The 18,513-nt window shown below is 42.8% G+C and overlaps 1 protein-coding gene across 1 annotated transcript in view; it reads left to right on the forward strand.

Moving 5' to 3' along the window:
• Positions 1–18,513, forward strand: part of LOXHD1 (lipoxygenase homology PLAT domains 1) — a 269,577-nt gene that overhangs the window by 155,035 nt on the left and 96,029 nt on the right. The window contains exons 28-29 of the mRNA XM_067464668.1: positions 10,694–10,856; positions 17,669–17,823. Of these exons, the coding sequence (XP_067320769.1) occupies positions 10,694–10,856; positions 17,669–17,823 (318 nt within the window). The remainder of the gene's footprint in view (positions 1–10,693; positions 10,857–17,668; positions 17,824–18,513) is intronic.

Raw genomic sequence — 18,513 nt, forward strand, 5'->3', positions numbered from 1 at the left:
TGCAATGTCTCACCCAAATACCTTTGTTTTCTTGTACAGTCAAGGCCAATAGGAAGTGGTGTTAACATTTTGATAGAGACTGCCAAGGAGAATGGATTTATTTTGGGGGAGTATAAGAGTCAGCATAATATAGTGATTTGAGCAACTCTGAAGACTAGGGTTCAATTCTCTGTTTGGTTTTTGTGTGTGTGTATGTGTCAGGAGCGACTTGAGAAACTGCAAGTCACTTGTGTTGTGAGAGAATTGGTCCTCTGCAAGGATGTTGCCCAGGGGACACCTGGATGTTTGACCTTCCTGTGGGAGGCTTCTCTCATGTCCCTGCGTGGGAAGCTGGAGGTGACAGACAGGAGCTCACCCCACTCCCTGGCTTCGAACCACCAACCTTTCAATCAGCAGTCCTGTTGGCACAAGGGTTTGACCCATTGCATCACTGGTGGCTCCTTCTCTCTTTGGTCATAGAAGCTCATAAGGTGACCTTGAGTGAATCACACACTCTTAGCCCTAGAAAAGCCCATGATGGGTTCATCATAAGTCAGAAATGACTTAAAGGCACACTTGGGATACTTGTGAAAATGGAGTATATTTCATGTAGATTCATGGAGGACAAAAAGTGCCCAAAATTGGCTTGATTTTTTAATGGTGGATTTTGGGAGACTGCTGGGGAGCATTATGGGCCACAGCATTAATTAATTAATTAATTAATTAATTAATTTCGTATACTTCTACCCCGCCCTTCTCAACCCCCGAGGGGAGACTCAGGGCAGCTTACAAAAAGGCACATCTTGGTGCCCACACAAATACAATAACATATAAAAACAGCAATTAAATGGTCAACAATTAAAACAATTAAAACAACAATATATCTCACAATCGATAGCCAATCTCAGACACAGCGTTCACCAACTCAGAGTCCATATTTCGTTTCACATTGTCCATTCCTATACGTCGTCACAGTCCTTTATTCATCTGCCAGATTGCCCAAACGCCTGGTCCCACATCCATGTTTTTAATTTCTTTCTGAAGGAAAGGAGGGATGTTGCTGATCTAATTTCCCCAGGGAGTGAATTCCATAGGTGAGGAGCCACCACTGAGAAGGCCCTGCTCCTTGTCCCTGCCAATCTCACTTGTGACAGAGGTGGGGCCGAGAGCAGGGCCTCCCCAGAGGATCTCAAACTCCGAGGTGGGACGTAAAGGGAGATGCGTTCGGACAGATACGCTGGGCCAGAACCGTGTAGGGTTTTGTAGGTCAAAACCAGCACTTTGAATTTTGCTCAGAACTGGATCGGCAGCCAGTGGAGCTGACACAACAGGGGGGTGGTATGCTCCCTGTATGACGCTCCGGTGAGCAGTCTGGCTGCCTCCCGCTGGACTAATTGAAGTTTCCGAACAGTCTTCAAAGGCAACCCCACGTAGAGTGCGTTGCAGTAATCTATCCGGGATGTAACAAGAGCGTGGACCACCGTGGCCAGATCTGACTTCCCAAGGTACGGGCGCAGATCAGGACTGCACTATTCCTATGTTCAATCTGTGGGGAGAAACACTTATACACAGCCTTTGTGACGGTGCTGATAAAAGGCACATTTGTGTTGATGCAAAATAGTCAGATCTTTGACTAATATGTCAGATCCCGGAGTATAAACTGTGGCAGGCCTGGATGGAAGTCAGCACTCTGGATAGCTCCCTGAGGGCATGGCCTGCCTGCCTGCTTCTGTTCTGCTTTAGCCATCCTGCTTTTCTTATAACCACAAAAGCGGATTCGGGCATCACCTGGTTTAATGCGAGTGCCTGGAAGAGCCGCAGCTGGGAGGGTGTGCCTGAACAACAATGCAGGGAGAGCCACACACATTCTTACTGAGGTTTTTGGTTTGGGCACGTGAGGAGAAGAGATGAGGAGGAGGAGGAAATCGGGGCGCAGCGGGTGGGGTGCAGAGCCCAGTGCTGCATGATCATGCCGTAATCAGCCGCAGGATATTATGGCCTGCCACAGGATAGCAGTCGGCTGCCAGAGCTTCTAAAAGCCTTGCTACCTGATTAGACTGCTAAGAAGCGACTTGGTGTGTCTCTGCGCTGGAGAGGGGAGGAAATGAGGTCAGATTCAATTGAAAGCGTTTGGGCAGGCCAAGCCAAATGCACTACGGAGGGCGTAAGCCACGCCGAGGTGTGCCAATTAGATCTCATAATTATATTTCAGCTGCTGCACTGAGTATTTGGGGGTGGAGTGGAGGAGAAGCAAGGCAGAGGGATTTTAGTAGAATCTGATGTTTCTCATTGTAACAGAGAGGAAAGGTGAGCGAGGACCATCAGGCAGGGACACCTGAGTTCTCCTGGCAGCACTGAGTATGGCTGCTTGTTAGGTGAGAAGTCATAGAATCATAGAATCATAGAGATGGAAGAGACATTGTGGGCCATCCAGTCCAACCCCCTGCCAAGAAGCGGGAAAATCGCATTCAAAGCACCCCCGACAGATGGCCATCCAGCCTCTGCTTAAAAGCCTCCAAAGAAAGAGCCTCCATCACACTCCGGGGCAGATAGTTCCACTGCTAAACAGCTCTCACGATCAGGAAGTTCTTCCTAATGTTCAGATGGAATCTTCTTTCTTAGAATCATGGAATCATAGAATCACAGAGTTGGAAGAGACCTCATGGGCCATTTAGTCCAACCCCATTCTGCCAAGAAGCAGTAAAATTGCTTTCGAAGCACCCCCGACAGATGACCATCCAGCCTCTGCTTAAGAGCCTCCAAAGAAGGAGCCTCCACCACACTCCAGAGCAGAGAGTTCCACTGCCGAACAGATCTCATGGTCAGGAAGTTCTTCTTAATGTTCAGATGGAATCTCCTTTCTTAGAGTCATAGAATCATAGAGATGGAAGAGACCTCGTGGGGCATTCAGTCCAACCCCATTCTGCCAAGAAGCAGGAAAATTGCATTCAAAGCACCCCTGACAGATGACCATCCAGCCTCTGCTTAAAAGCCTCCAAAGAAGGTGCCTCCACCACACTCCAGGGCAAAGAGTTCCTCTGCTAAACAGCTCTCATGGCAGGAAGTTCTTCCTAATGTTCAGATGGAATCTCCTTTCTTGTAGTTTGAAATCATTGTTCTGTGTCCTAGTCTCCAGGGCAGTAGAAAACAAACTTGCTTCCTCCTCCCTATGACTTACTCTCATACATGGCCCTCATCATGTCTCCTCTCAGTCTTCTCTTCTTCATGCTAAACATGCCCAGCTCTTTAAGCCGCTCCTCATAGAGCTTGTTCTCCAGACCCTTGATCATTTTAGTTGCCCTCCTCTGGACACATTCCAGCTTGTTAACATCTCCCTTCAATTGTGGTGCACAGAATTGGACACAATATCGCAGGTGTGGTCTAACCAAGGCAGAATAGAGCATGGGGAGCATGGCTTCCCTGGATCTAGACACAATACTCCTATTGATGCAGACCAAAATCCCATTGGCTTTTTTTAGTGCCACATCACATTGTTGGCTCATGTTTAACATGTTTTCCACAAGGACTCCATGATCTTTTTCACATGTAGGTTCCTTTTTCCCAGGAAAGGTCTTACACAATATCTTTATACCTGGTGACCAATGTCTAGGAGCTGGCAGTTCACAAGGGGTTGGGTAAACAACTCTCACATGACAGCAGGCAGCTTTCTCTGGAGGACCTCCAAGGCAAACAGAATATGATATTAAATGTGATTTTTCATTTAACATACACACATTTTAAAAAAATAGCCATGGCCATCTGAAGACATTTTGCTGCTTGAGGCAAAGAAGCAAGCTGGAATGTGACCAGATCAGGTCAGCCTAAATGGTCAAAGGTCTGGAAACCATGAATCCCTGTGAGGAGCCATTTACGGAGCTGGGTATGTTTAGACTAAAGACGAGAAGGTTAAGGGGTGTCATGATAGCTGTGTTTAAATTTTGGAGAAGATGTCATATGTAAGACAGAGTCACTTTTTTCCTACTGCTCCAGAGAATAGAGCACAGAACAATGGATTCAAAGTGTGTGACTCATCCAAAGTCACCCAGTGGGTTTCTGTGGCTGAGTGGGAAAACAAACTCTGATCTCTAGAGTTGCTCAAATGCAATAATGAATTTAAAAAAACAAGAAGGCGATAGATGTTCATTTTTGGTTTTGAAAAATAAGAGTATTTTCTAATGTTAAACAATGCAGGGAGCTGAGCTGTGGTTTATTTAGATCAGTGGTTCTCAACCTTCCTAATGCCACGACCCCTTAATACGCTTTCTCATGTTATGGTGACCCCCAACCATAACATTAGTTTCATTGCTACTTCATAAATGTCATTTTGCTGCTGTTATGAATAGTAATGTAAATATCTGATATGCAGGATGTATTTTCAAACACTGGACCAAATTTGGCACAAATACCCAATACACACAAATTTGAATACTGGTGGGATTGGGCGAGGGCATTGATTTTGTCCTGCGGGGGTTGTAATTGCTGGGATTTATAGTTCACCTACAATCAAAGAGCATTCTGAACTCCACCAACAATGGAATTGAATCAAACTTGGCACACAGAACTCCCATGGCCAACACAAAATACTGGAAGGGATTGGTGGGCATTGACCTTGAGTTTGGGAGTTGTAGTTCACCTACATCCAGAGAGCACTTTGGACTCAAACAATGATGGATCTGTACCAAACTTGGCATGAATTCTCAATATGCGAATTGGTGGAGTTTGCGGGAAATAGACCTTGATATTTAGGAGTTGTAGTTGCTGGGATTTATAGTTCACCTACAATCAAAGACTATTCTGAACCCTACCAATGATTGAATTGGGCCAAACTTCCCACACAGAACCTCCATGACCAACAGAAAATACTGTGTTTTCTGGTGGTCTTTGGTGACCCCTCTGACACACCCCCTTTTGACCCCTCCAGGGGTCCCGACCACCAGGTTGCGAAACACTGATTTAGATGGTGAATTGTCTATTTTCGAGACTTCCAGAAGAAACAATTCACACATTGGTCTATAAAAAAGGGAAGTCTGGGGCTGGACTACGATCAGAGAAAAGAACAAATATCATCTATATATATAGCCTCAAGGCCCCCACACTATGTGCATCCCTACTCCATGGCATGGATTCAGGTGCTGTCTGGTGGAAGTGAGAAGGGGGCAAAGCCATGGAAAGTTCTCAGTCTTTCTTAAAGGCTTTCATTACTGGCAACCCATTACCAAAAGGATAGCTCTCCCTACAAGGGAACTATCTGCCCAGAATTTCCCTCAGTAGCTGTGAGCCTTAAAGGTTTATGGCACAAAAAGACACAGAAAAGAAGAGAAAAAGAGGGAGGAGGGAAGAGGACAGCAAGCACTAATTTTATGTACAATGATGTCTTCTTTTGGGAATAGTATAGAAACTATAAAAATGCTGGACTTAGACTGAGGTTTGGGGATGATTACAGGGAACATATAATTCCCTCATTGAAACAGCTTCACCAAGTACCAGTTCATTTCTGGACTCAGTTCAAATTGCCTTTGTATAGCTTGTGGTCAGGCTATCTGAAATACTGTTGTTGTCTTCACTTATGAACATACCAAAGACAGTTGGTGAAGGCTTTGTCTCAATTCTGTCACCATCTCAGGAACCTTTGTTTGAGGAGAAAGCCTTCTTGGTGGCTGTTCCCAAATTACCATTCCCACCCCCTTATGAGGTTAGCCTCATCTCTCTGGAGATTATTTATTTATTTATTTACAGTATTTATATTACACTCTTCTCACCCCACAGGAGACTCAGGGCAGATTACAATGTACACATACATGGCAAACATTCAATGCCATAGACACACAACACATATAGACAGACAGTCAGAGGCTATTTCACATTCCAATTTTCTAGCCAACAGGGGAGCTGACGCTTTACCGTCCATCCGCAACACTGATCAAGTACTTTCCGCATTCCCCGCATGTTTTTGCTGGAGATTTTTTATGGCCTTGTAAATTTGTTACATTAGCCTCCTCACACATAGGTGGTACCTAAATTTCCTACTTGACAGATGCAACTGTCTTTTGGGTTGCAAAGGTCGACAACAAGCTACACAAATTGGCCGGAAACTCACTCCGACCTGGGCTGGCTTCGAACTCATGACCTTATGGTCAGTAGTGATCTTAATGCAGCTGACACCCAGCCAGCTGCACCACAATCTCAGTATCCGGTGATTAGAGGTCTTTTAAATTGTTGCAGAGTGTTGTTTTTAATACAATTATTTATTTACTTAAAAAAACAAGCTGCTGCACATAAAATAAACTGGGAAGCTGATGAGGAAACACAACATACAAACAATCTACAGACCCAAAAAATCCAACAAATGCTACATTCAGCAAAGGACAAGAGGGATCCTCTCACCTCTTACCATACATCAAGGGAACCACTGACCGTACAGGGAAGCTAATGAAGAAACACAACCTACAAACTATCTACAGACCTACTTGGAAAATCCAACAAATGCTACGTTCAGCAAAGGACAAGAGGGATCCTCTCACTTCTGCAGGAGTCTACCCTATACCATGCAACTGTGGACAAGTCTACATAATGACCAACAAACGCAGCATTGCCCAGACACGAATCAAGGAACATGAAAGGCCCTGCAGATTACTTCAACCAGAGAAGTCAGCCATAACATAGCACCTAATGAACCAACCTGGACACCGCATATTATTGGAGAACACAGAAATGCTGGACCACTCTGGCAGCCACCATGTCACACTACAAGCATGTGGACAATTTCAACAAAAAGGAAGAAACCATGAAAATGAACAAAATCTGGCTACCAGAATTTAAAAACTCTAAAATCATAACAGTAAATAAAGAATGACACTCAAAAACAGGGGAATTCTTGACAAGAATCTATCAGGGCCAGCTAATTACCTCCCAACAAAGAATTCCCCCAGGCAGTAAGAAGCCAGACCTTGAAACTGCTAGGCTATTAAATGTTAATCAAGGTGGCCAGTTGCAACATTCACACTTGCCTGAAACAGACAAGAGTTCTTTCTCCCACCCTGGACATTCCACAGGTTTCCAACAGACCTCACAACCTCAGAGGAAGCCTGTCATAGAGTCAGGTGAAACATCAGGAGAGAATACTTCTGGAACATGATCATGCAGCCTGAAAAACTAACAACAACCCAGTAATTCCAGTTATGAAAGCCTTCGGCAACACAATAAAGTAAATCTTTATAGTGACATAGAATCATAGAATCATAGAATCAAAGAGTTGGAAGAGACCTCATCAGCCATCCAGTCCAACCCCCTGCCAAGAAGCAGGAATACTCCATTCAAATCACCCCTGACAGATGGCCATCCAGCCTCTGTTTAAAAGCTTCCAAAGAAGGAGCCTCCACCACACTCCGGGACAGAGAGTTCCACTGCGGAACGGCTCTCACAGTCAGGAAGTTCTTCCTCATGTTCAGATGGAATCTCCTCTCTTGTAGTTTGAAGCCATTGTTCCGCGTCCTAGTCTCCAAGGAAGCAGAAAACAAGCTTGCTCCCTCCTCCCTGTGGCTTCCTCTCACCTATTTATACATGGCTATCATATCTCCTCTCAGCCTTCTCTTCTTCAGGCTAAACATGCCCAGCTCCTTAAGCCACTCCTCATAGGGCTTGTTCTCCAGACCCTTGATCATTTTAGTCACCCTCCTCTGGACACATTCCAGCTTGTCAATATCTCTCTTGAATTGTGGTGCCCAGAACTAGACACAATATTCCAGGTGTGGTCTAACCAAAACAGAATAGAGGGGTAGCATTACTTCCCTAGGTCTAGACACTATGCTCCTATTAATGCAGGCCAAAATCCCATTGGCTTTTTTTGCCGCCACATCACATTGTTGGCTCATGTTTAACTTTTTGTTTGTGAGGACTTGAGAGAATTGAAAATATTCAAGAAGATCAGACACTACATGGTGATATTGCCTCTACATAGTTGTATAATTCCAACTTTTTGGAGATGAAAATGGAGAGCAAGCCAAGCCACATCGGAGTGCTGTCAAAATTGTAAAGGTTATGAATGAGGAAGGATATACAAACTCAGTGCAGCAGTTTGCTTTTGCCTGATGCTACTAGGAAGAGCAAGTAGCTATATCGTGCTCCCCTCTCCCTTCTCCTAAGTTAGTTGAATGCAAACTACTTTTCCACTTTGCTCATTTTGCAGCCATTGAAATATGCTGAGAACAAAAGTGGAAAATTGGAAAAGATGAAATAGTGGGAGAGTTGCAACAGTGATGATAGAGGTTTAATTGGGGAACAGTCTGTGCCAAACTGTGACAAATAGAGGATAGGTAACTCATTGTATGAGTCTTACTGTCCAATCAAAGTTTCTCTCACTTCTGGAATTACATGGAAAAACTGCTACCAGATATCATTTTAACAAGCTGGTCTCTAAGCAGAGCCATTGAATGGCTTGGCTTGATAGAAGGCAATTTTGTGTGTTTCTAAGAGAGCTTGTTACAAGCATCTTTTCTGTATAGAGGCTGAAGATCTGCCTGGAACTGCAAGAATAGATTGGAACAATCCAGAGCAGAAAGGAGTCCTTGTTGCTCAGAAAGATGTTATGAAGGAATCGAGCCTATTCTTTATTGCTTTATTGTCAATGTCTAGACCTAAAAACACCAGATCCTGCTTGTTCGTGGAAGCTAAGTTGGAGCAGTTCTGGTTAGTTCTTGGATAGAAGACTGCCGACAAATACTAGGTGCCATAGGCTACATTTCAGAAGAAACAATTGGCAAAAGAATCTCGATTATCCCTTGCCTAAGAAAAGAATTTGAAATTCAGGAGGGCACCATAAGTTGACTAGAAGGTGCACACAAACACAGAGACATACATCCCACCCGCAGCCAAGTAAAGCATAGGGTGTGTGTTTGGGTGAGGGGCAGTTTGAATGACCCCATGAAGGAACCGGACTTGGCATGGGTTTGCTGGCCCATGCATGTGAGGGAGCAGAGCAACAAGTTGGAACAGAGGCTGCTCTGTTCTCCTCTTTCAGTTTGCCTCATGCCAGCATGACCTACCCTCCCACCTATGGACAGTTGTGAGTATAGGGCCGGGTAGGAATTTCAGATGGGGGTGGGAATTGGGTTTGGGATGGCATCATTTAAATAGGTTTCTTTGAGTCATTAATAAAATTCCAAAGCATGATAAAGGTTAAATAGTCATTGTTGGCACCATTGCACCCCCGCCTTAAGGGGTGAAGGGTGGACTCCCACAAAAGTCCCTATAAGTTTCATAAAATGGGAGCTATCCTTGGGGCCGGATTGGGGGTTCTCTCCCTGCAGTTTGGGAGAGAGCACCCTCAGGATGGCCTTCCAACTATGATCGGCCTACAGGTGCAGCCAAAGAATTTTGGTTGGCCTTCGGGATCCTTGGTGCATTCATGTCCTTGGAGGTGGTCAGAGGAAGTGACACCTGGCCCAGGGACTAGGCTCACTAGGTGGCCATTAAGCCACGAGTTTCATTGTATGTGTCTACAGATTTTCCCTTTACAGGTTATTATGAGTTCTTTCAACAAATAGGTGAGAAAATGACCCTTTAGATCAATTTTCTTGTGTCTTATCTCTTTATTTCATGGTGTGTATATACACACCCAGAGGTCCAGGGTATGTATATACCACACTCTGGACCTCAGAGAGTCTACACTTCCCACCTGCTGATTGATATGACCTTAAATGTTTCCCATTCTGTATTTTCTGCAGAGTCCACCGGTGCTAACGGTTTTGTATAAATGCGTGGAGTTCAGAAACTTTTTACTGTTGCCAAATTTTAATGACCCTAAACTTGAGCTCAGGGGACCTCATTTGGGGCTGGACCCACAGCCCCAAATGAGACATAGCTAGAGACATGGAAACTAGCTATGCTGTTTTACTTTTGGTTTTTATGCTATTTTTTAAAGCAGGTAGTAAGTCACATTTATTTTGCCTGAAAATATGGTGAAATTGTCCCCCATTCCTTAGAGACTAAAAGAAGTTCCTTCAAGACATTTTTTTTTCAGGATAGGTGGTTTCAAAAATGGTTTTGAGGATTACATATGTCCAATGAGTCACACTTTCTCTTCCTCTGTTCTACCAGTCAACAACATATTTTGATCTGGTTTGATTTCCAATCAGGAGAAGTGAGGAGGATTTTGCAGGATGGTTTGAAGGCCAGATCTTATCTTTAGATAGAAGATCTGTGACTGAGTTTCATAAAATCATATAGGAGGAAGAGACCCTCAAGGGCCATCTAGTCCATCCCTATGCTGCAATGTATTCCCAACAGATGTCTATCTATCCTCTTCTCAAAAATCCCCAGAAAGAGATTGCTCACATTCCAGGCAGCATATTTCACTATTGAACAGCTCTTTCCATCAGGAAGTGCTTCCTAATATTTCAGTGGAATTTCTTCTCCTGTTGTTTGAATCCATTGCTCCATGGATTCAAACAACAGGAGACAGTTCAAACATATTCCTTCTACATATGATGTCCATTGAACGGCTTGGATTGGCTAAACATACCCAGCTCCCTGAGCTCATAGATCTTGGCTTCCATTTTGGTTGTCCTGTCCTTTATTAAGGGCAAGAGAGTCCTGTGGGAGACACAAGGAAAGGGTTACATATTTTAGAAATAAATAAAAAATAAAATATGTTGGTTGGTATTTTCTGCAAGCTTTTGATTATTAAAGTGGTTTCCTTTTCCTGTGGTGATTTTAGGGTTCTGAGAAGACCACGTTTCCATGTGAGAGGTGGCTGGCAGGCTCAGAAGATGACGGTGAGATCATGCGAGAGCTGGTTCCATCCAAAGTCTTTACAGAAAAACTCATGAAAGATGGCACACTTAAGCAGATCGAAGAAGAAATTGAAGATTCACTAGAAAGTGAGTAAAATCCCACCTACTAGCCCATCACAAAAGAACTCACAACCTCTGCGGATGCCTGCCATACATGCTTCTGGAGAAAATGCTTCTGGAACATGGCCATACAGCCCGAAAAACTTACAGCAACCCATTGATTCTGGCTACGAAAGCCTTCAACAACTCATCACAAAAGTCTCTGTCTCATTACAGATCTGATTAAGCCTAAGAAAGTTGGCTTAATCAGTTGTTATTAAACAACTGATTAATTAAACAACAAAGTTGGCTTAATCAGTTGTTATTAAACTTGGATCCTCTAAACCAAGCATGGACAAACTTCAGCCTTGCAGGTTTTGGACTTCAACTCCCACAATTCCTATCAGCCTACCATCTGTTAGGGATTGTGGAAGTTGAAATCCATAACACCTGGAGGAGGGCCAAAGTTTGCCCATGCCTGTTCTAGATGTTTTGGACTTCAGATTCCAGAATTCCTGACTGTTAGCCAAGTAGGTCTGACCTTCTGGGAGCTGAAGTCCAAAGAACCTGAGGGACCAAAGCCTGTGAGGACAGTCATGTGTGATGATAGACATATTTCACCACATGAAAGAGCATTGTGTTATCTAATTTCTCCCTGAGATCATATATAGGATAGGCTCTCCATTTCTACATATTCTGGATTCAAGCTGTGGAATGGATTCTACCATTCCACAGCTTGAAAATGTTTTTTTTACAGATCCAACCTTGATTTTGCGATTTTATATAAAGAAACCCATGTTGTTGTTCATTTGTTCAGTCGTCTCCGACTCTTCATGACCTCATGGACCAGCCCGCATCAGAGCTCCCTGTCGGCCATCACCACCCCCAGCTCCTTCAAGGTCAGTCCAGTCACTTAAGGATGCCATCCATCCATCTTGCCCTTGGTCGGCCCCTCTTCCTTTACTTTCCACTTTCCCCAGCATAATTGTCTTCTCCAGGCTTTGCTGTCTCCTCATGATGTGGCCAAAGTACTTCAACTTTGTCTCTAGTATCCTTTCCTCCAATGAGCAGTCGGGCTCTATTTCCTGGAGGATGGGCTGGTTGGATCTTCTCGCAGTCCAAGGCACTCTCAGAACTTTCCTCCAACACCACAGCTCAAAAGCATCGATCTTCCTTCGCTCAGCCTTCCCTAAGGTCCAGCTCTCACATCCGTAGGTGACTACAGGGAATACCATGGCTTTGACTAGGCGGATCTTTGTTGCCAGTGTGATGTCTCTGCTCTTTACTATTTTATCGAGATTGGACATTGCTCTCCTCCCAAGAAGTAAGCGTCTTCTGATTTCCTGGCCACAGTCTGCATCTGCAGTAATCTGCATCTGCAGAAAACCATATTAAGATAAAACTATTTTTGTTCCTGGGTTATAAATGTCATTTCTTAATTGGTTCTATCATAAAAATATAGAAAAATGTATTAAACTGCAAAACTTTGTTTTAGTGGGAGGGACATCCTGCAGCATATTTTGCAATAGTTTTTCAATGAATATCTCATCGAGTCTCAACCAATTCAACATATTTTGTGGCAGCCACAAAAATGAAGTGTCTGGATAACAACTACTTTCAAAGTAAGTACCACACAATTAAACAGAAGTAATACTTTCAAACCAGAAACAGAATATTTTCACATGTTGTTACATAGTGTAATGGAACTTGAGCATCCATGGATTTTGACATCAACCAAACCCCAGCAGATATTAAGGGCCCACTGTACTCATCAAGGATTTAGGAATAGCTGTAGCTGCATATTCACTCAGTGTATATCCAGGCATTTTGACACATTTTGCCAAAGAAGGTGATAGAATCCAGAGAAAGAACTGTGGCTTGTATTGCAGGTAATCTGGATTTTTTATGTATCTTCCCCACTAACACAACAGAGTCCTGTTTGTTTATGGAGAAATATTCTAGCATGATTCATGTTCTCCTGGGCTGAATTCATATCACTTATTTATGGATTTATTCAGAGCTTTGGCATCAATGGGCATGATGCTTGATGAGGAATGAGGAGAGAGTTCCTAGCCCCAAATGGCATGTGGTCTAAAATAATAATAATAATAATAATAATAATAATAATAATAATAATAATAGAGGAATGAGGTGGAGGTAGATGTAGGAGAAGACTGAAGAGGGATGTACCGTTAGTTCAATTGCATGTACTACGTGCAGGGTTTTTTTGTATTGGTGTGATTACCACACTAAAAATAATATAGTCCATTCAGTTTTAAGAATCCGCCCATTCATTCATTGCTATTTAAATCTTCTGTATTTGGAGATCAGACCTTAGAATAAATCAGAAGGTGTTGTTGCAAATGTGCAAAAGCCCTTGGTCTCGGATTAACCCCTTGATCATAGAAATAAATAAATGAACGTATCGAGCTTTGAGGTTTATCATTTCAGCATAAATGATAGTGTAAATAAGTGCTTACATGTTGTGTTAAACCTAAATCAAATATTGAACGATGAGCTTTCATGACAGCATCCTCTTCCTTGGTGATTTTCCACATCTCCCCAAACTCATTTCTAACAATTAATTTTATTTTGCATGTCATCTTACTCGTTTCCAAGCCAATGAGACCCGGATTATATTAACTATTTTGCATTAATTATAGGGGTTTTTTTTGTTTCATTGCAACACATTGGAGGAATGTCACACTCATTGGGAGAGCATTGAAATATAGGGCTGGAGACATTCCCCTCATTTTCTCAAGCTAGATCTGCCTTTCTGTCTTTAAAACCCCCTCAAAATAAACCCCTCTCAATCCCAAATCATGTTCTTTCAAAATCTGAGATGTAAAGAATATTAATAATTCTCCATGCCTCAATGAACCCACTGAGAAAGTTCCACAATTTGTGAAATTGGGTTTGGGGAACAAACATCTGGGCCCAAACCTTTTGGCACAAAAGCCTTTTGAGAAGAGAACAGTGTGTTTTGTATAGATTTTTCTATAGTTATAAAATATCAGGACTAGTTATATTTTTTGCAAAATAATATAAACCCCCCCTTGAAAAATTGGCCGAAAAAAGAGTCATCTTGTAAGGATGAAACTTCTGAAATTCATTCATTCTTGCATGAGGGAATGAAATATTTGCATTTTGATTTTGAGGTGATGGTGCTGACTTACATTGCCCTAAAAACAACTCAGGGCCAAAATATCTGAGAGGCAACCTAAAATATATGCTCATGGTGACCTTGCGTACAAGTCAAGGGCAGGATTTGGGGCCAGCGTTATGGATTTTGATATGACCCATTGATATGTTTTTAGGTATCCATCGCCTTAGGAGCCCTTGGTGGATTGGGAGAGAGACTGACATAAAGACTGCTGATTGAAAAGTATAAATGCATTTGGGCCATGTTAGAGCCACATTAGCCCATGTAGCATCATTGGTCATACAATCAGTGCATACATCTGTTCTGTCGCCGCTGGGCCTATAGCTAGTTGACTTTAGATATAGGATGTGTAATCTTTACTGAGTGGGAAGCCAGGGGCCCTAGGAAAAGTTCTCAGAGGCTTCCTTTACAAAAGGAATCTTCAAATGGCTTAAAAGGTACAACAAAGTCTTTTATTAATGAATCAAACAGGAATTGTAAAGCTTTCTTGGTAAAGTATCAGATCTCTCAAACTTGTCCGCTGGGAACAGGCACTGTCTTCAATAACTTTCTTCAAAGGAAAATTCCCCTTTTTAACTTCTCCCAAGGCTAACTAAAATCCAACCCTCACCGGTGTGGGTTCCTCTGCCAGGCCGAACTGCTTCTCGAAACACTGAGAGGACCTATCAGACAGGCAATGGATGTTCTTTAGAGTTGGCTGTCTTGCTGGAAACTCCCAAGGCTGTAGGAAGGAATCCCTGGAGTTCTTAGGAGACCCTTAAAGCTGTGGGAATGCTTCCCTGGCGTTCTTTCCCTGGAGCTCTTAAAGGTTGAAGCCTTTGTACAGGGGAAGTAAACACATCCTATACATTGGCTACCTTGCTGTGACTGACTGGAAAAGGCTCCCTTCCCTCCAAAGCCTAGAAAGGGGGTGGAACCAGGGAACCCAATGATAATTGACAGGTGCCTTGCCCTATGAATGCAGCCAAAAGAAGCCACCTATCTGCAGAGTCCCTGAAAGAACTATAAACAAACACTCAGTGCAAAGCAAACAAATTTGGAGCTCCTGGAACAGTTGTTCCAGAACAACATCTGTGAACCTTTGTGGTGCTTTTGTAAATTAATCCAGATATTTTATGTTCATTTTTTATGTTAGTTATAATTTTTGATAGATTACATTTTATTTAAATTATATCTGTTCTGTTTAAGATGTCTTTTATGTAGGCTTATACTGCCCTGAAGGCGCAGGAACGCAGCTTGGGAGTGATCCTGGACTCATTGCTCAGCCTAGAACCCCAGGTCTTGGTAGTGACCAGGGGAGCTTTTGCACAATTAAAACATGTGCACCAGCTGCACCCATATTTTGGGTCTGACTTGGCCACAGTAGTCCACACTCTGGTTACATCCCAAATAGATTACTGCAATGCACTCTATGTGGGGTTGCCTCTGAAGACTGCTTGGAAGCTTCAGCTAGTCCAACACTCTGTGGCCAAGTTGCTCACGGGAGTGGGGCACAACTCCCCTGTTACACCAGCTCCACAGGCTGCCTATTAGCTTCCGGGCACAATTCAAAGTACTGGTCTTAACCTATAAAGTCCTAAATGTTTCCGGACCAGTTTACCTGTCCAAACGTATCTCCCTCTACAAACCACCAAGAACCTTAAGATCATCCAGCGAGGCCCTGCTCTTGATCCCACCACCATCGCAGTCGCATTTGGTGGGGACGAGAGACAGGTGGCCCCTCGGCTATGGATCTCCCTCCCTTATGAGATTTGATCTGTCCCATCCCTCCTGATCTTCCAGAAGAAACTCAAATCCTGGCTGTGGGATCAAGCGTTTGCAGAATAGACTGATTTACTGGTGAAGATAAGATTTAGTGGATAGCAATGGAGTGATTTGGATGACAATTTGAACTGGAAAACTGTTTTAATGTATATTTATAACTGTTTTTACTGTATGCTAATTGTATTTAGTTTTATGTTATTATATTGTGTCGGCATTAAATACTTGCCTGTTGGAAGCTGTCCTGAGTCCCTCTTTGGAGGCTGAGAAGGATGAGGGTATAAATGTTCTAAATAAATAAATTCTAAATAAATACTGGGTTATTATATTTGCACTTACTGTCATTGAGACATTGAATGTTTGTCTTTTCGTTTGTTGGAATTCACCCTGAGTCCCCCAGGGGAGATAGGGTGAAATATAAATATTTTTTTTTGTTGTTGGTGGAGTTGTTGTTAGACATCCAGAAGCAATTGCAGGAAATAATAATTGCTCATTAGTTTAAACCAAGGTTTGGGAATATTTTCCTGTTGAAGTCCAAGTTACATCTTTAGAACTCTGCTGGAATCTATATTCCAACCACAGGAAGAATTACAACTACGTCCCTTGTCTTTATTCAGAATATGGAGACAGGTGTTTGCATCCAAACATTCTCCACACAACCAATTGTGCAATGTTCCCTATATGGTTGGGAATTAAGGAAATAATATCTATAATATAATGGAACTGATGAGAGGTGTTGCTTAGAGAAATGGGGCATGGTCCAGTAAGAGTCTAAAAGTCCCAGATAAGAGGCTGGGAAGTCTCAATAAGATCTTGACTTCAATAAAACTGGTAGGAGAATTCTATTATTGCCAATTTCCCATCTCATCTGATACTAAAATGAGATATAGTTGCCATTTTCTAAGTCCTCCTGTGTGCCTCTGTGGTAGTGTTGGGCCAGAAGTCCTTCATTTCAACTATGCATTATTATGGTTTTGGGTTGTTGTAGGTTTTTTCGGGCTATATGGCCATGTTCTAGAGGCATTCTCTCCTGACGTTTCGCCTGCATCTATGGCAAGCATCTTCAAAGGAAGTGAGGTCTGTTGGAACTAGGAAAATGGGTTTATATATCTGTGGAAAGACCAGGCTGGGACAAAGGACTCTTGTCTGCTGGAGCTAGGTGTGAATGTTTCAACTGACCACCTTGATTAGCATTTGATGGCCTGGAAGTGCCTGGAGCAATCATTTGTTGAGACGTGATTAGATGTCCCTGATTGTTATCCCTCTGCTGTTTTGCTGGACACAACATATTATTTGAGAACACAGAAATGCTGGACCACTCTCACAACCACCATGTCAGACTACACAGGAAAGCCATTGAAATCCACAAGCATGTGGACAATTTCAACAGAAAGGAGGAAACCATGAAAATGAACAAAATCTGGCTACCAGTATTAAAAAACTCTAAAATTACAACAGCAAAACAGCAGAGGGAAAACAATCAGGGACATCTAATCACCTCTCAACAAAAGATTGCTCCAGGCACTTCCAGGCTATCAAATGCTAATCAAGGTGGTCAGTTGAAACATTCATACCTAGCTCCAATGGACAAGAGTCCTTTGTCCCACCCTGGTCTTTCCACAGATATATAAACCTTTTTTCCTAGTTCCAACAGACCTCACTATCTCTGAGGATGCTTGCCATAGATGCAGGCAAAATGTCAGGAGAGAATGCCGCTAGAACATGGCCATATAGCCCGAAAAAACCTACAACAACCCAGTGATTCCGGCCATGAAAGCCTTCGACAATGCATATTATGGTTTTGCATTTTCATGTGAAGTTTGGGAATTTATTCCAAGTGGTTACAGGCATTGTACTAAATTCATAGCTATAGGAAGTTCTGTAGAAATGGATTTGCTGCTGCTAATGATGATAACATTTTTCCCCTCCCCTACAGTTCAAACATACAGGATTACCGTTTATACTGGTGATATTTTCGGAGCGGGGACAGATGCCAGTGTGTTCATCATCCTATATGGAGACCTAGGAGACACAGGAGAGAGGCAACTCAGCAGCTCTGAAACTTTTACCAACAAATTTGAAAGAGGACAGGTACCGATATTCTTGTGCAGCAGAGAGAAAAGTGTTGAGATTATTTACTGAAATATTTACAGTCTGAGTGTTCATCTCACATAGGTTTATAATAACTTCATCATTATATTCTCTAAAAGAAGTTTTTTTTACTGCATTTGTTTTGTTTGTTGCTTGCTGTCAAGTTGGCTTAGACCAACCTGGAGGTTGGGATCCCTGGGGAAGGTCACGAGGGGGTGTCAGAGGGGTCACCTAAGACCATCAGAGAACACAGTATTTTCTGTTTGTCATGGGGGTTCGGTGTGGGAAGTTTGGCCCAATTCTATCATTGTTGGGCTTCAGAATGCTCTTTGATTGTAGGTGAACTATAAATCCTAGCAACTACAAATCCCAAATGTTAAAGTCTATTTTCCCAAAACTCCACCAGTGTTCACATTTGCGCATAGTGAGCATTCATGCAAAGTTTGGTCCAGATCCATCATTGTTTGAGTCCACAGTGCTCTCTGGATGTAGATGAACTATAACTCCAAAACTCAATGTCAATGCCCACCAAATACTTCCAGTATTTTCTGTTGGTCATGGGAGTTCCATGTGCTAAATTTGGTTCAATTCCATCATTGGTGGAGTTCAGAATGCACTTTGATTGTAGGCGAACTATAAATCCCAACAACTACAACTCCCAAATGATAAAATCAATCCCCCTCCAACCCC

Source organism: Anolis sagrei, chromosome 2, assembly GCF_037176765.1.
Source record: "Anolis sagrei isolate rAnoSag1 chromosome 2, rAnoSag1.mat, whole genome shotgun sequence".
Classification (NCBI taxonomy): Eukaryota; Metazoa; Chordata; class Lepidosauria; order Squamata; family Dactyloidae; genus Anolis; species Anolis sagrei.